Source organism: Rattus norvegicus, chromosome 9 (genome assembly GCF_036323735.1).
Source record: "Rattus norvegicus strain BN/NHsdMcwi chromosome 9, GRCr8, whole genome shotgun sequence".
In the NCBI taxonomy this organism is placed as follows: domain Eukaryota; kingdom Metazoa; phylum Chordata; class Mammalia; order Rodentia; family Muridae; genus Rattus; species Rattus norvegicus.
The window spans coordinates 823,326-839,650 of NC_086027.1; the positions used below are offsets into that span (position 1 = coordinate 823,326).

Genomic DNA, 16,325 nt, shown 5'->3' on the forward strand with positions numbered 1-16,325 from the left:
GCTCATTTTTCATTTGCTTCAGGCAACTTCTCTCACTGTTTGGACTCAAGCAGTCTTCATTGCTCAGCTCCCAGTGCTGGGGTTACAGACAGGGACCACCACACCTAGCTTTAAATGGGAAGACTTAGGTGGTGTGCATTTATTACACTTTTTATTTACCCAAGTCATGTTTCCTAATAACTTAGGATTGCTCAGAAGCACTTTATCCTGAAGGCAAGACCCTTTTAAGAAGGAGTCATTTACTCCTTAGATCTTGTAAGTCACAGTGTTCCAGAGAGGATATAAAAAGTAGCCTACAGTTTTTAGGAAAAGAGTAACACGTTTCCGTGATACTGTCAGAGTACTGGGATCCAACACAATGTGACACCCATTCTGAAAGGCCTCTTACTATCTCCATTCCTCACCTTCCTCTTTCTCCTCTGCCCATCCCAATACACTTCCTTTTTCTTTCACTCAGCTTGTTTAAACTTCATGAGAAATGGAAAGTCATTTTAAAGAAATCTTTGTGGGTTGATTGAAGCTCATTAAAATTTTTATGGAAGTGTCATTCTGATTCCACTAATCTTCAAGTCAGTTTGTGCTCTCTTTCCTGCATGGCTTGTTAAAAAATAGGCCCTGTTCTGGCCTGCATCCCACAGCAGAGAAAGCCCCTCACTGCTGGTGAGAACTTTCCAGATCATGTTTAAAACTAAAATTAACACATCACCAACTGAATGTTCCTATGGAATTGATATTTTGCATTTAGTACCAACTACATTTTAACAAGCAGACACCCCTGGCTTTCCCTCCCATGCTGGCTAGACACTGAAAGGATTCCTGGAAGGAAATAGAGAGGCCTTCAGATGACATGCTAACTTCAAAAATGGAGGCGGTTAGAATTGTCACGGCTTTTCTCCCAAGTAAATTCTCTTTTTAAAAAAATGCCTTTATTTCTATTTTTAAGGGAGATGTATTGTTAAGTATATACATGAAATATAAAAGGCACTTACTTATATTCTCTCCTTTAACCTGATGTTCACGTGTTACAGTAAGGAAGGCCTGCTGAAGCAAGGCACAGGCTCTGTGGCACCTCAGGGGGCTTAATAGTCATAGTTGACAGTGGCTCCGTGACTGGAGCTTCCCGGCTGCGGGGACCAGTGGCTGTGTCTTCATCATAATGACTTGGTAGTAGTCACCATAGTATATATATATGGTTTCTGTTTAGCCAATAGTTGACATCATCTTCAAACTTCTGTAGGAAAGAGAAAAGGAATGATTTTGAAGACACACACTCCTCAAAAACACAGAAATGATGGCTTTTCTCTAAGTGGCTCTTTTTTTTTTTTTAAGTGATTGACAATGGGAATCATGACAGCTGCTTGTTACAATATTTTGTTCACAGGTCAATCTGGCCTTAGGATACCAGTATGAACTACCTGCCCGCTTAAAAAAAAAAAATCTATGCCTATGCTTTTGATAATTTCCACCATGCCAGGGTATATTCCACACCTGAGCACTTTTCTCCTTATGAGGTAAGTAAAATGTGCATCTGTCAGATGCAGTAAAAGCCCACTGGCCCTCACTATCTCCACATCACCATGGTAGATGCCTCCTTGTCCTGCTGGCCTCCTCCTGGGCTTGGCCTGCCACAGGGATTAAGTCAACCACTGGTGCCTTCAGCTCTGGGGTAGTGCATCTGGGACACCTCACCCATGCTCTTAGTTTTGAGTGCACAGGCGTGCATTGTTTGTGTCTGGAGGGTTCCAGGTCATGTTTTTATATCTTGGCTGATGGTAAGGGACAGAGATGAAGCAGGTGAATCTATAAGCCATGGAAACTTCCAAGTGTTTGCAATCTCCCCCTCTCGTGGAAGGTGGGCAGTGGCAACATCACATCATCCAGGAACCCGCAGGACGCCATTGGCTGCCCCTGAAATCTAAAGCTAATCATTTATTCAACACTGCGATTTCCAGTTTAACCCCTGGTTCTCACAGAGTCAATAAGATAAAGCCCTGTTTTTAGGAAGGGACTCCCAGGGGCCAAGCCTTGTTACTCAGCAGTTTTCCTAGCATCTAAAGATCCCAACATTCACCATCTACCTTCTAGATAAACCTTTAGCAACCCAGTCTATTTTTGTGCTAACCACAGACCCCAGACTCGATGATGCCAGTGTCTGATTGGGTCCTGTCCTCAGGAGGCTGACCCAGTACTGAGGATCAACATACAAACAAAAAACCCATAATTACATTTGCAAGCTATTTGAAAATCAAGAATTTACTAAGGACTCCAAAAGGCAAGATTAGTGTCGTTTTAAACAAGAGTGACAAAGATTTATAGAATCATCAGAACGCTTATGAAGCACCTTGGAGAAACTTCATTACTTTAAACAGAGTTCTAGGCTGACACTGAAACATGTTTGCTGGACTTCAGACTCTAACAAGCATCTCATTCAGGATCACTTTTTAAATTTTTATTTAGTATGCATATACTTTTCTGTCTGCAGGCCAGAAGAGGACCTCATATGATGGTTATGAACCACCCTGTGGTTGCTGGGAATTGAACTCTGGACCACTGGAAGAGCACCCAGTGTTCTTAACCTCTGAGCCATCTCTCCAGCTTCATTCAGGATGTGACCCAGGAATTCTTTCTCCTACTGATGGTTTCAGTGCCATTGAGTCCAGAATGGCACATAACTTCTAAACGGCTCAGGAACTGCCTTTAGGCCCTGCTCTGTTTCTTGATCCTGTGTGTGCTGAGGAGGGCAGGCATTTTTCACGTCATGGTTGTGAGACTTGCTGACTGGATATGCACACTGAATTGACCAAATCACCATTTACTACTTACTCTCTCATCCTTGGAGAGTTGCATGATGGAGGCAGGGTGAGTATCCCCTGTGCAGGAGACACACCAACTCCAGCAGGACTGTGTTATGGGGCAGCTGCTGAGGGTCTTAATATCTTGTCTCTATTTGAAGGAGCCCCTGCAACCAAGCAGGAATGATAGGTGCCTTAAGACCTGTACAGCTATACAATTGTCTCTTGCAGAATGAAACCTGAGCATCAATCGTTAACATAGTCTAGGAGACCCTAGGCCTTGGAGGAGGTCCACTTAGTTGCCTTTGTGTAAGAAATGCATACAGTTTTGCTTTCTCCACTGGTGAAGCTTAAAAACTCTTATCTAAGCACACCTACATTTCCTAGTTATGTTACTGAAGTATCTTAAACTATGTGACCCAATGAATGCTGGCAGCTGCAGTGACAACAATAGCAAGACAAGTGCTTACATCATCCCTAAAGGGGCCCTAATTCCCTTTGCAGCACCCCCCTTCTTCTTCCTACCAATATAGTTTGTCTTTTCTGAAACTACATCAAACAAAATTACACAGTGGACCCTCTCTTGTATTTAATGTCTCTGTATATAATGTTCTCAAAACTTTCCACATGTGTCATCATGTCTTCCTCTTTAAGCGAGTTTAGTTGGTGACAGTACCATATGAACAAGCACCAGTTGTCTATGTAGTCACCGTGATAGATAAAGCTGCTGTGAATACATACACCCATGTCTTTGTGTGGAGACATTTCTTCAGTGAATCCCTATGCAGGTGGGGGCTGGATGACATAGTGGTTCTGTTTTTATGCATTTTAACCCACTTTAATGATAATGAAGATGAGGGAGGCAGTTATTCATTTATAAATGTGTATTAATAGTTACCAGGAGATCCCCAAGGGGCAGACAAACCAGTGAATCCCCCACTTCCCCAGCCTGATGACTTAGCATGTCAAAATCAAGAATGCCCACACACAGAAGGAAAGAAGCTCACAATTTTACAGCCCCTGAGTAGAGGCTCAGCCTCCCTCCACAGCATGTACCTGCTAGTAGGGGCATCTGCAGTGGGGTCCACAGCTGCCTCAGAAGCATGTGAATCCCTATGCTCTTGGGCATGATGCCTCTGCTACACCTTTGTTGGAACTCGGAAAAGATGCCCCAAAGCCAGCTCTCCCTCATTTCTGGCCCAATCTCAAGGAGCACAGTGAGCCCTCAGTACTCAGTCCCCAGCATAGTAGTGGACTATGACTGCTTCTCTGCCTTTCACTAGTCAGAAGAGCCTATGCTTCTTGTTACACACACCCGTGATCAGGCCCTTTCCTTATGATCCACCTACACCACTCCTCCTTCAACTCTGAGCCAACTTCCAGGCAACGTTGACGTACAGCATGACCAACACACGAACCAAGCCCACTGCTTGTTTCAGTCAGGGAAGCTTTGTTGGAGTGTCTAGGTTCATGAATTTAATTATTGCCATCTGTATGCCTGTGGTTGTTCAGTTCTATTTGGTTCAGATGAGTAGCAGGACAGAGACCTCTCACAGCTAAAGTACTGTCTGGTCATTATAGGAAAAAGTCTGCCATCCCTGAGAACAGGGTACAGTAAAAATGACATCTGACCTCCCCTAAGCACCAGTGGCTCATTCCCTTCTCACTTGGAGGACAGCTACCATGTGAGAAGTCCTACTGTCCCTTCCAGAGGGGTCCACACAGGAAAAGATGCCATGTTGGGACTTCTGACCCAGCCAGGCCTCAACTGAGTCCAGCAGGAAAAACTTTCAGCAGAATTGCCCAATTCAGGGAAGCTGTGGGAAATGATGAGCTGTTGGTGTTTATGTCCCTACCCAGGAAGATAGCCTGAATTGCACCCTTGTCTGAGCTCAGTGCCACCAGGCTGTGCCATAGGCTCAGGACATGTGTGGAAGATCCATGAGGCAGAGTCCAAGGAAGAAAGAACACAGGGTTGAGTGGGGGTTGAAGGGAAGGGACTTACACAGGAGAAAGAAAGCAACAGGGAGCATAGTGGTCTGGGTTTGTTACTGTAATAAAATACCCAAGCAGGTACATGGCATGCTGAGCCTCACTGTCACCTGGCAGAGGTCATGGTGAGAGCATGGGTGGGAGAGAGGGGTCACATTGCTCAACAGAAAGGCAGGGGAATAGGGTCCTGACATCCTTCCAAGGGCACACAACAATCACCATGCCTTCTATCTTAAAGGTCCACATCACCACCCATCAACATTCGGATATGAAGGTTTACAGGACACAGGATGTCATGCACCATCAGGAGTGTGCTTGGACACAGGACACAGGACATAGCAGCACCGTCATGAGTGGGCTAGGACGTGGGGTTGGGTGACATGGGACAGGACATCATGGCACTGTCATGTGTGCTCAGACACAGACAAGGAATGTAATGTCAATAAAATGCATGTGCTTGGACATGGGACACAGGACATTGCACCATCATGCATGTGCTAGGACTTAGGGTTGGAGGACACAGGACATCATAGAACTGTCACATGTGTGCTCAGATATGGGACACAAGATATAGCAGCACCATCTGGCCTGTGCTCACACACAGGAGATGGGATCTCATATCACCATCACACGTGTGCTCGATTGTGGGGTTGGTGAAAGGAGACATGGACACAGGACATGTATGTCATGGTGAAATCACACATATGCTTAGACATAGGACACGAGACATCATGGCACCATCATGCGTGCGCTTGAACAAGGACACCGGACACAGCAGCACCATCGCGCATGTGATTAATTGAGCATCACAGGTCATGGACATCAGGCATCATAGCACCATCACACGTGTGCTTGGACACAGACACGGGACACAGCAGCACAGTCATACATGTGCTAGGTGGCACAGACCACAGGATATCGTGGCACTGTCATGTATGTGCTCAGACACAGGACACAGGACATGGCAGCAATGTCACACATGTGCTTGGGCATGGAGTTTGGTGACATGGGACACAGACAAAGGATGTCATGGCACTGTCAAATGTGTGCTTGGACACAGGACACAGGATATGGCAGTACTGTCCCACATGTCCTTGGATGTGGGGTTGGGTGACACAGGACACAGACATGGGACACAGATATCATGGTGAAGTCACACGTGTGCTTAGATACAGGACATGGGACGTCGTGCCACCATCACATGTTTGCTCAAACACAGGACACGGGATATAGCAGCATGGTCACAGGTATGCTAGAACGTGGGGTTGGGTGACATGGGACCCAGGACATCATAGAACTTTCACGCGTGCCCAAACACAGACAAGGGACACAGCAACACCATCATGCATGTGCTCTGACAGGACACAGGACATCATGACACCGTCATGAGTGTGCTCGGTCATGGGGTTGGGGGACAGGGGACACAGATATGGGACACGGATGTCATGGCGATGTCACATGTGTGTTTGGACATGAGACACAGGATGTCATGGCACCATCATGTGTGTGCTGAGACATGCGACACAGGATAAGGCACTACCATCACACGTGTGCTCGGACATGGGGTTGGGTGACACCAAACATGAATACAGGACATGGATATTCTGGTGAAGTCATGTGTGTGCTAAGACACAGGACATTGGACATCATGGCACCATCACGCCCATGCTCAGTCGTGGGGTTGGGTGACAGGGGACACAGAAACGGGACCTGGATGTCACAATGACACAATGAGTACACGTGTGTACTCAGACACAGGACATGAAATGTCATGATACCATCACATGTGTGCTGAAACATGGACATGGGATATCATGGCATCATCACACATGTACTTGGACACAAGATGTCATGGCAACATAATGCATGTGCTCACACATGGGACACAGGACATAGCAGCATTATGTGTGTGCTAGGACGTGGGGTTGGGTGACATGGGACACAGGACATCATGGCACTGTCACGTGTGTGCTAGGATATGAGCATGGGACATAGCAGCACTGTCACACATGTGCTCAGATACAGGATGTCATGGCACCATCACACATGTACACGGGACATAGCAGCACTCTCAAGCATATGCTCAGACATGGAACATCATGTCACCATCACGCATGTGCTCATGGCATGGGGTGCCATAATGGCCCATGTCCTGTGTCTGTGCACACACATGACGGTGCTGCTATGTCCTGTGTCCCTTTCCAAGCACAGGCGTGATGGTACCATGATGTCCCATGTCCTGTGTCTGAGCACACATGTGACTTCACCGTGACATCCATGTCTCATGTCTGTGTCCTCTGTCACCCAACAACACGTCAAAGGACACGTGTCATGGTGCTACCATGTTCCAAGTCCCATATCTATCTGAGCACAAATGTGATAGTGCCATGACGTCCTTTGTCTGCATTCCATTTCATCGAACCCCACGTCCAAGCATATGTGTGATGGTGCTGCCATATCCTTTGTCCCGTGTCCGAGCACATGCATGACAATGCTGCTAAGTCTCGTGTCCGTGTCTGAGCACATGCACGACTTCACCATGACATCCATGTCCCGTGTTTGTGTCCCATCACCCAACCCCTCAACTGAGGACATGCGTGACAGTGCCATGATGTCCAGTGTCCTGTGTCTGAGCACGTGTGACTTCTTTGTGACATCTGTGTCCATGTGCCCTGTCACCCAACCCCACAATGTAACACACGCATGATGGTGCCATGATGTCCCATGTCCTGTGTCTGAGCACACATGTGATGGTGCTGCTCTGTCCCAGGTCTGACTTTGTGAGTATGAAGACGAGAATTGGGCATCCCCCCCTAATGAGGTCTGCCAGGATATGCGGTCCTCAAGGCCTATGAAGATGTGAAAGGGGTGTTTCCCCATGACGCCTACAGGGGTAGGGTCAGCCTAAGTCGGCCTGAGTCTGGCTGGGAATTGTCCTGTCCCAGCTCATTATACAGAGGTGGGAGGTGGGAGGGACTTTCTAAGTATGCAGATGATAGGGGCATACCCCCATGACGTCTGCAACAAGTGGGTGTGTCTCATGGCCTATGCAGATGAGGCAGCAGGCCCAGCCAGGGTCCCAGTCAGCCTAAGTCCGCCTAAGTGTAGCTGGGAATTGTTGGGGCGTGGCCATGTCCCAGCTCATTATACAGAGGTGGGAGGTGGCTTTCTGAGTACGCAGGTGAGAAGGGGGCTTCCCCCCAATGATGTTTGCCAGGATGGGCATAAAGAACTAAAATAATATCACTCATACTTGGGGTGATTAAATTTGTAAAATTAGACTTTGGGTTTGCCTACAACTTTGCGAACTTTCTAAACCCATGAAAATATGCTTAATTCTGTATGAAAGAGTGAATTCTATACTATGAGATTATATCTCAATAAAGCTGTTGGGAAAAAACACAAAAGAAAAATAAAGGGGAGAAGACTAGTATGGCTTTCTCACAGTACTTTATTCTCTAGTATAAAGCCTTTTTTTTTTTTTTTTTTTTTTTTTTTTTAATTTGGGCAAGGAAGGCCCCACGGTTGCACAACATTTTAGGGCCCTCTTTAAAACTTTACAGTCACATCCTTCAGAGAGATGTTATAGAATCAGATCAATGAAATGGCCCAGATCCAGGAAGCCAGGGCTCTGTTCCTGTTATTCCTCAGGATACTAAAAAGCCTTTGTAGATGCCTAAAAGGCTGACTACCTATGGAAGATGGACCAAGAGCTTCCAAAGTGTCTCTAGAGACTATACCTAAAGAAAAGGAAGAGGACAGGGCAATGGAGTTGTAGAGTCATGAAGTTCTGAGTCAAGGAATATAAAATTACAAAAACAGACAGACATATAAAAGATAGTTTAAACAATTGAAAACATTAAACAGTGAGTAATCCAAAGGAAACTCATTCCTATTGGAGCACGCAATTACATTCCAAGAATTCTGTGTTTTGAAGACATTAAGGTCATGTGACAATTTGTATATGCTTGGTCCAGGGTGTGGTGCAACTAGGAGGTGTGGCCTTGGATTGGGTGTCACTGTGGGCGTGGACCCTCATCCTAGCTACCTGGAAGTCAGTCTTCCATTAGCAGCCTTCAGATGAAGAACTCAGCTCTAACTTTTTATGTGAGAGCAGGAAATTGAACTGAGTCCCCTGAAAAGAGCAGCCAAGCTCTTAATCTCTGAGTCTTTTTCCCCAACCCCTTTAGTTGTTTTTCTGTTTTGGTTTTGGTTTTGTTTTGCTTTGCTTTGACACAGGGAACTCTCTATGTAGCTATGACCATCCTGGAACTCACTATGTGGACCAGGCTAACCTTAAATTCAGAGAGATCCACTAGCCTTTCTCTCACAAGTGCTAGAATTACATGTGTACACCATTCCATGCAGCTGAGATATATTTATAAAATGAACTATCTATAAATCAGAGAACAAATATTGTTTTAAACAGTAGTGTTGCTTGGAATTTTAAAAAGAATTGCAACTAGTAAATCGTGATGTACGTACCCATTATTTTTGATTAATTGCTTTGTTAACTTCATCTTTTAAACTTTTTAACTGTGTATATATACCTATGCAATGGTGTGCATGTGCCAGTTACAGGACAACTTGGAGGTGTCGGTTTTGTAGTTCATCTATGTGAGTACTAGATATCAAACTCCGCTAGTTAAGTTTGGCAGCAAGAACCCTAAACTGAAGAGTGAATTCATTGAACGTATTTCAGTTTCAACAATATCTGTATTATGTACCAACAATATCTGTATTATGCACCGGTGTGTGGGTATGCACACACACCAAGTGTTGTATTCAGAGAAAAACTGAATGAGTAGCATGGATGTCCAAAAGAATGAACTCGGGTCTTCAACTTTAAAAGAAACAATGTTTACTCCCTGAGACAATTCTCTGGCATTTACTTGTGTTTCTGAGACAGTGATAAGGACAAATTTAGGCTAAAAAAATAAATAAAAACAAGGAGCTGGAGAGATGGCTCAGTGGTTAAGAGCACTGACTGCTCTTCCAGAGGTCCTGAGTTCAGTTCCCAGCAACCAATGGTGGCTCACAACCATCTGTAATGGGATCTGATGCCCTCTTGTGCCATGCAGGTGTACGTGCAGAGAGAGCACTCATACAAGAAATAAATAAATAAACCTTTAAAAAAATAAATAAAATAAAACAAAAAACAAACTTAGAATAAATAAATATAGTCCAAAAATAAATGACAACATAAATATTTCATTCACAAATAGATTTTATTATTCAAATTGTCTGGTATTCCTAAATTTTGGAGTGACAATATGTCTAAAATTTGAAAAGGAGACAGTATTTTAATGAAGAAATGGTTCTACTAATCTTAATCAAACACCACTAAGAAAACTCAGATGGGAAAATGAATACAGTATGCAAGGCTACACCTTATTTCTTAGATACATTTCTTAGATATTTCTTAGATATTTCTGGGGAATTTTTTTCTTTTTTTTTTTTTTTTTTTTCCTTTTTTTTGGAGCCGAGGACCGAATCCAGGGCCTTGCGCTTGTGCAAGTGCTCTACCACTGAGCTAAATCCCCAACCCGGGAACTTTTTTCAGTATGAATTCCTTCATGCTTTTGAAGGCTACTGAGACATGCAAAGGCTTGTTTAGGATTACCACGTTGATTACATTCAAAAGGTTTCTCTCCAGTATGAGTTCTTTCATGCTTGTTAAGACTACTGCTATATGCAAAGGCTTTACCACATTGATTACATTCATAGGGTTTCTCTCCAGTATGAATTCTCTCATGGATTTGAAGATATCTTTTACGTGCAAAGGCTTTAGCACATTGGTTACATTTATAGGGTTTCTCTCCAGTATGAATTCTCTCATGGATTTGAAGAGTACTGTGACATGTAAAGGCTTTACCACACTGATTACATTTATAGGGTTTCTCTCCGGTATGTGTTCTCTCATGCTTTTGAAGATTACTGTTACATGCAAAGGCTTTACCACACTGATTACATTTATAGGGCTTCTCGCCAGTATGAATTCTTTCATGCATTTGAAGATAACTGTTACATGCAAAGGCTTTACCACACTGATTACATTTAAAGGGTTTCTCACCAGTATGAATTCTTTCATGAATTAGAAGATAACTGTTACAAGCAAAGGCTTTACCACATTGATTACATTTATAGGGTTTCTCGCCAGTATGAATTCTCTCATGGATTTGAAGATACCTCTTACATGCAAAGGTTTTACCACATTGGTTACATTTATAGGGTTTCTCTCCAGTATGAATTCTTTCATGCATTTGAAGAGTACTGTGACATGTAAAGGTTCTACCACAGTGAATACATTCATATGGATTCTCTCCAATATGAATTCTTTCATGGATTTGAAGATAACTGGGACATGCAAAGGCTTTACCCCATTGATGATAGTCACGCTTTGGGTCTCTAGTATTACTTCTACCTTCTTGATTACAATTCTGATGTGTAATGAGTTTATCTTCTTGATTATATTCACAGCATTTCATTTCCAAATGAGTTCTTTGGTGTAATTGTAAAGAGGGTTTACCACATTGATTCCACTCACAGAGGTCCTTGTCATCACAGGCTGTCTTCTGGATTTGAAGATGCCTGTGATGGGTTAAGCTTTTACTGCTTGTTTCACGTTTATCACTTCCGTTTCCCACATGAGTTTGGTCATGTCTCTGAAGAGAACTGGAAGAACTCAGAGCTTTACCACACTGATTGCATTCATAACATTTTCCTGTAGTGTGAGTCACACCACATGTGCAAAGTAAATCAGGACAGAAAGAAGATTTTCCACTTTCCTTGTACTCATAGGGCTTTTCTCCAATGTCAGTATTTTGATATATTCCCACTGAAGCTGGAAAACCAAGTACTTGTAAACTTGTATCCCATTCACCTCCTCTTTTCACAAAAGGGATGACTACATATCTTCTAATTGGTCTAGGAAAGAGACCAGTACACTGCTTCTTTCCATATCCAGAGGGACAGCTGATACATCTATTAAAGGAAGAATAACAAATATAAGATGTTCATATTCATACTTTAATATGTATATAACCTTTTGTTCCTCATAGACATGTAGTTTAGGGATTTAAGTTTCTCAACCACAACACTGTTGGGATTTGGTTTATTGCTTGTATTATGTTCACTGGTTCCCAAAATTGCACAGAAACTTGCACATCAGCATGTAGGACACCGAGGGTCCCCAGTTGAATTTGATTAGTAAATAAAGTTTCCTGTGGCCAATGGCTGGGCAGGGAGAAGGGGACAGGACTTTAGGATTACCAGGACCACACACACACATACACACAAACGAGGAGAAAAAAGGACTTTAGGATTACCAGGAACACACACACACACACACACACACACACACACACACACACATACACGAGGAGAAAAATGGGCCATGCTAGGGAAGGAGAAGGTCCAGGTGTGAGAAGGGTAGGACAGAGGGACAGACAGACTGCCAACATCTAAGAGTTAGGACCCAGGAGGGCCTGTGTCCAGAGCAGCAAAGATGGAATATGGATTTTAGTAAGTAATAACTCAAGAGTATTGAATGTGAGGTGTTAGCAATATGGAAGTTTGGGAGTAGCCCAACCATTGAGCTGTTTAAGGGAATATTAAAATAAAAGACTGCATGTATGTGTCTTTCTTCAAGATTCCAGACCATTGGGCAGATAGCAAGGAATGCACACACCACTACTAGGGAGACTAGAACAGATTAATCAACTAATGCTACAAAATACCGTCTAGACTCTCACAAACTGCCTGCCTATCTCATTACACTATAATACAGCAATATAAGTATATGAGGAATATTAGCTTCACTATGGGCAATTTGCTTATAACAAGTATTTGACATATGTAGAAATAATGTTTCCATACACTGTGTTAAATTTACCCTTGTATTATTCAAATGCTGATTTCTCCACCCTCAGATCTTGTTTCAATCTGGGCAATCCAGACACAGCACTATACTGCTTATACCAAGAACCTCCTGTCTCAAGTTTGTGTAAAGAGTTCCTAGCATTTATTCTCTGCCTTGTCAATAAATGCTGATCACCCAGTGGCTGAGCAGAATAGAGAATAGGGCAGTACATCCATCAACCAGAAGAAGGAGAAAGGCAGAGAGGGAGATTTAGATCATGGAGGAATATTTGGAACCTTGAAGAAGGAGTCCAAAGAGCAAAATATTATACAAGTATCATGGAATAGGTCTGGGATGTAGCTAGATTAGCACAGAAAGTAAAAGTAGACCATAAATTGTCAGCTACTGATGTGCATTTTTAAATACTGGTTTATCTGTTGATTACAGGGAACTAACAAAAAGTGAAGAAATATAGTGCTCAGAAGTGCGGACAATCCTGAGAGCTCAGGGGAGACCACCAATTCTGCTCACATTCCTGGCCCAAGAGGAACCTGCCAAGAGCCTTCTGGACACAGGAACCAAGAAGAAGTCTGGGACAGAATATGTCCGGATTCTGTCTGCGCCCAGAGCTGACATACCTCTCAGTACCTAGATCCCGCTGGGAGAAAGTCAGTCTGCAGGAGTACTGATACACAGGCTTACAGGAGCCTGTTAGAGACAGCAAGACCAGCTAACACCAGAGACAACCAAAATGGCAAGAGGCAAGTACAGGAGCCTAAACAACAGAAACCAAGACACGTGACATCACCAGAGCCCAGTTCTGCCACCACAGCAAACACTGGATATCCAAACACACTGGAAAAGCAAGATTTAGATTTAAAATCACATCTCATGATAATGATAAAGGACTTTAAGAAGGACATGAATAACTCCCTTAAAGAAATACAGGACAACAAAGGTAAACAAGTAGAAGCACTTAAAAAGGAAACACAAAAATCCCTTAAAGAATTATAGGAAAACACAACCAAACAGGTGAAGGAGTTAAACAAAACCATCCAAGACCTAAAAGTGGAAATAGAAGAGGGAGACAACCCTGGAGATAGAAAACCTAGGAAAGAGATCAGAAGTCAGAGATGCAAACATCACCAACAGGATACAAGAGATTGAAGAGAGCATCTAATGTGCAGAAGATAGCATACACTTGATCTTTGACAAAGGAGTGGAAAAAAGAAAGCACATTGAAAAAATAGTGCCAGTTCGACTGGAGGTCAGCATGTAGAAGAATGCAAATCAATCCATTCTTATCTCCCTACACAAATCTCAAGTCCAAGTAGATCAAGGATCTCCACATCAAACCAGATACACTGAAACTAACAGAAGAAAAAGTGGGGAAGAGCTCTGAACACATGGCACTGGGGATAATTTCATGAACAGAAGACCAACAGCTCATGCTCTAAGATCAAGAATTGACAAATGGAACCTCATAAAACTGCAAAGCTTCTGTAAGGCAAAGGACACTGTCGTTAGGACAAAATGGCAAACAACAGATTGGGAAAGATCTTTACCAACCCTAATCTGATAGAGAGCTATTATCCAATATATACAAAGAATATATCCAGAGAATCAAATAATCCTATTAAAAATGGGGTATAGAGCTAAACAAAGAATTCTCAGCTGAGGAATAGTGAATGGCTGAGAAGCACCTAAAGAAATGTTCAACATCTTTAGTCATAAGGGAAATGCAAATCAAAACAACCCTGAGATTCCACCTCACACCAGTCAGAATGGCTAAGATCCAAACCTCAAATGACAACAGATGCGGGCAAGGATGTGGAAAAAGAGGAACATTCCTCCATTGTTGGTGGGATTGCAAACTGGTACAACCATTCTGGAAATCAGTCTGGAGGTTCCTCAGAAAATTGGACATTGAACTACCTGAGGACCGAGCTATACCTCTCTTGGGCATATACCCAAAAGATGCCCCAACCTATAACAAAGACACGTGCTCCATTATGTTCATAGCAGCCTTATTTATAATAGCCAGAAGCTGGAAAGAACCCAGATGCCCTTCAACAGAGGAATGGGATACATTAAATGGTATATATCTACACAATGGAGTACTACTGAGCTATTAAAAACAATTACTCTATGAAATCCATAGGCAAATGGATGGAACTAGAAAATATCATCCTGAGTGAGGTAACCCAATCGCAGAAAAACACACTTGGTATGCACTCATTGATAAGTGAATATTAGCCCAAAAGCTCGAATTACCCAAGACAAAATCCAGAGACCACATGAAGCTCAAGAAGGGCAACCAAAGTGCAGATGCTTCAGTCCTTCTTAAAAGGAGGAACAAAAATATTCATAGGAGGGGATATGCAGACAAAGTTTGGAGCAGAGACTGAAGGAATGGCCATTCAAAGCCTGCCCCACCTGGGGATCCAGCCCATATACATACAGCCAGCAAACCTGTACAATATTGCTGATGCCAAGAAGTGCATGCTGACAGGAGCCTGATATAGCTGTCTCCTGAGAGGTTCTGCCAGAGCATGACAAATACAGAGGTGGATGCTTGCAGCAAACCACTGAACTGAGAACGTGATCCCCATTGAAGGAGTTAGAGAAAGGACTGAAGGAGCTCAAGGGGCTTGCAACCCCTTAAGAACAATACCAACCAACCAGAGCTCCCAGGGACTAAACCACCATCCAAAGACTACACATGGACAGACCCATGGCTCCAGCTGTATATGTATCTGAGGATGGCCTTGTTGGGCACCAATGGAAGGAGAAGCCCGCCCTTGGTCCTGCCAAGACTGGACTCCCAGAATATCAGGGTGGGGAGGCAGGAAGGACTGGGTGGTTGGGTGGGGGAACACCCTCACAGAAGAAGGGGGAGGGGGTACTGGATAGGAAGGTTAATGGACTGGAAACAGGGAAAGGAGCTAACATTTAAAATGTAAATTTAAGGAGAGCTCATAGGCAGCACCCCACAAGCAAACTTGAGCCTCGGGGACCACAGGTAAGACAAACCTTCCTGCTCCAAGCGACCTGCCTGGTGAACTCAGGACACACAGAGGCAAAATTCCTCTAGGACCGGACACTTCCGGTTTCTAGCAGGATTCCCAAACCCGCGGATCCCTGCCCGCAGCAGCTCGCTGCTCCCAAACCCCGTGGGAGAGAGACCTCACCGCAAGGACAGGTGGGCACTCCTGAGACTGCAGAGCGGAAGAGACCACCAACACTGCCCACCCCTGCCCACATCCCTGGCCCAAGAGGAAACTGTATATGGCCTCTGGGTTCCCTTGGATAAGGGCACAGCAGCAGCAGGTCCCCTGCGTCTGAGACACACCGCCGGAACCTGAAGGGACCAACCAGATAAACAGTTCTCTGCACCCAAGTCCTGTGGGAGGGAAAGCTAAACCTTCAGAGAGGCAGACATGCCTGGGAAACCAGAAGAGACTACACTCTGAATACATTACTGATTCCAGAGGAAAACACCAAACGCCATATGGAATCCTGGTGCACAGAGCTCCCAGAAAGGGCGGCGCAGATCTTCCTGGTTGCTGCCCCCACGGAGAGCTCATAAGCAACAACCCGAGAGCGAACTTGAGCCTCGGGACCACAGGTAAGACAAACCTTCCTACTCCAAGCGACCTGCCTAGTGAACTCAGGACACA

General features: G+C 44.0%; 1 protein-coding gene across 9 annotated transcripts in view; it reads right to left on the reverse strand.

The window, feature by feature from the left end:
* Positions 1-9,993: 9,993 nt before the first annotated feature.
* The window catches only part of Zfp119bl (zinc finger protein 119b like), a 29,805-nt gene continuing 23,473 nt past the window's right edge, over positions 9,994-16,325 (reverse strand). For 8 of the 9 annotated variants that reach the window (XM_039084324.2, XM_006244394.5, XM_039084325.2 and 5 more), the window contains one exon: positions 9,994-11,768. In XM_039084324.2, the coding sequence (XP_038940252.1) occupies positions 10,307-11,768 (1,462 nt within the window). In that variant the 3' untranslated portion in view covers positions 9,994-10,306. The remainder of the gene's footprint in view (positions 11,769-16,325) is intronic. The other variant, XR_010054903.1, reaches the window with a different exon arrangement.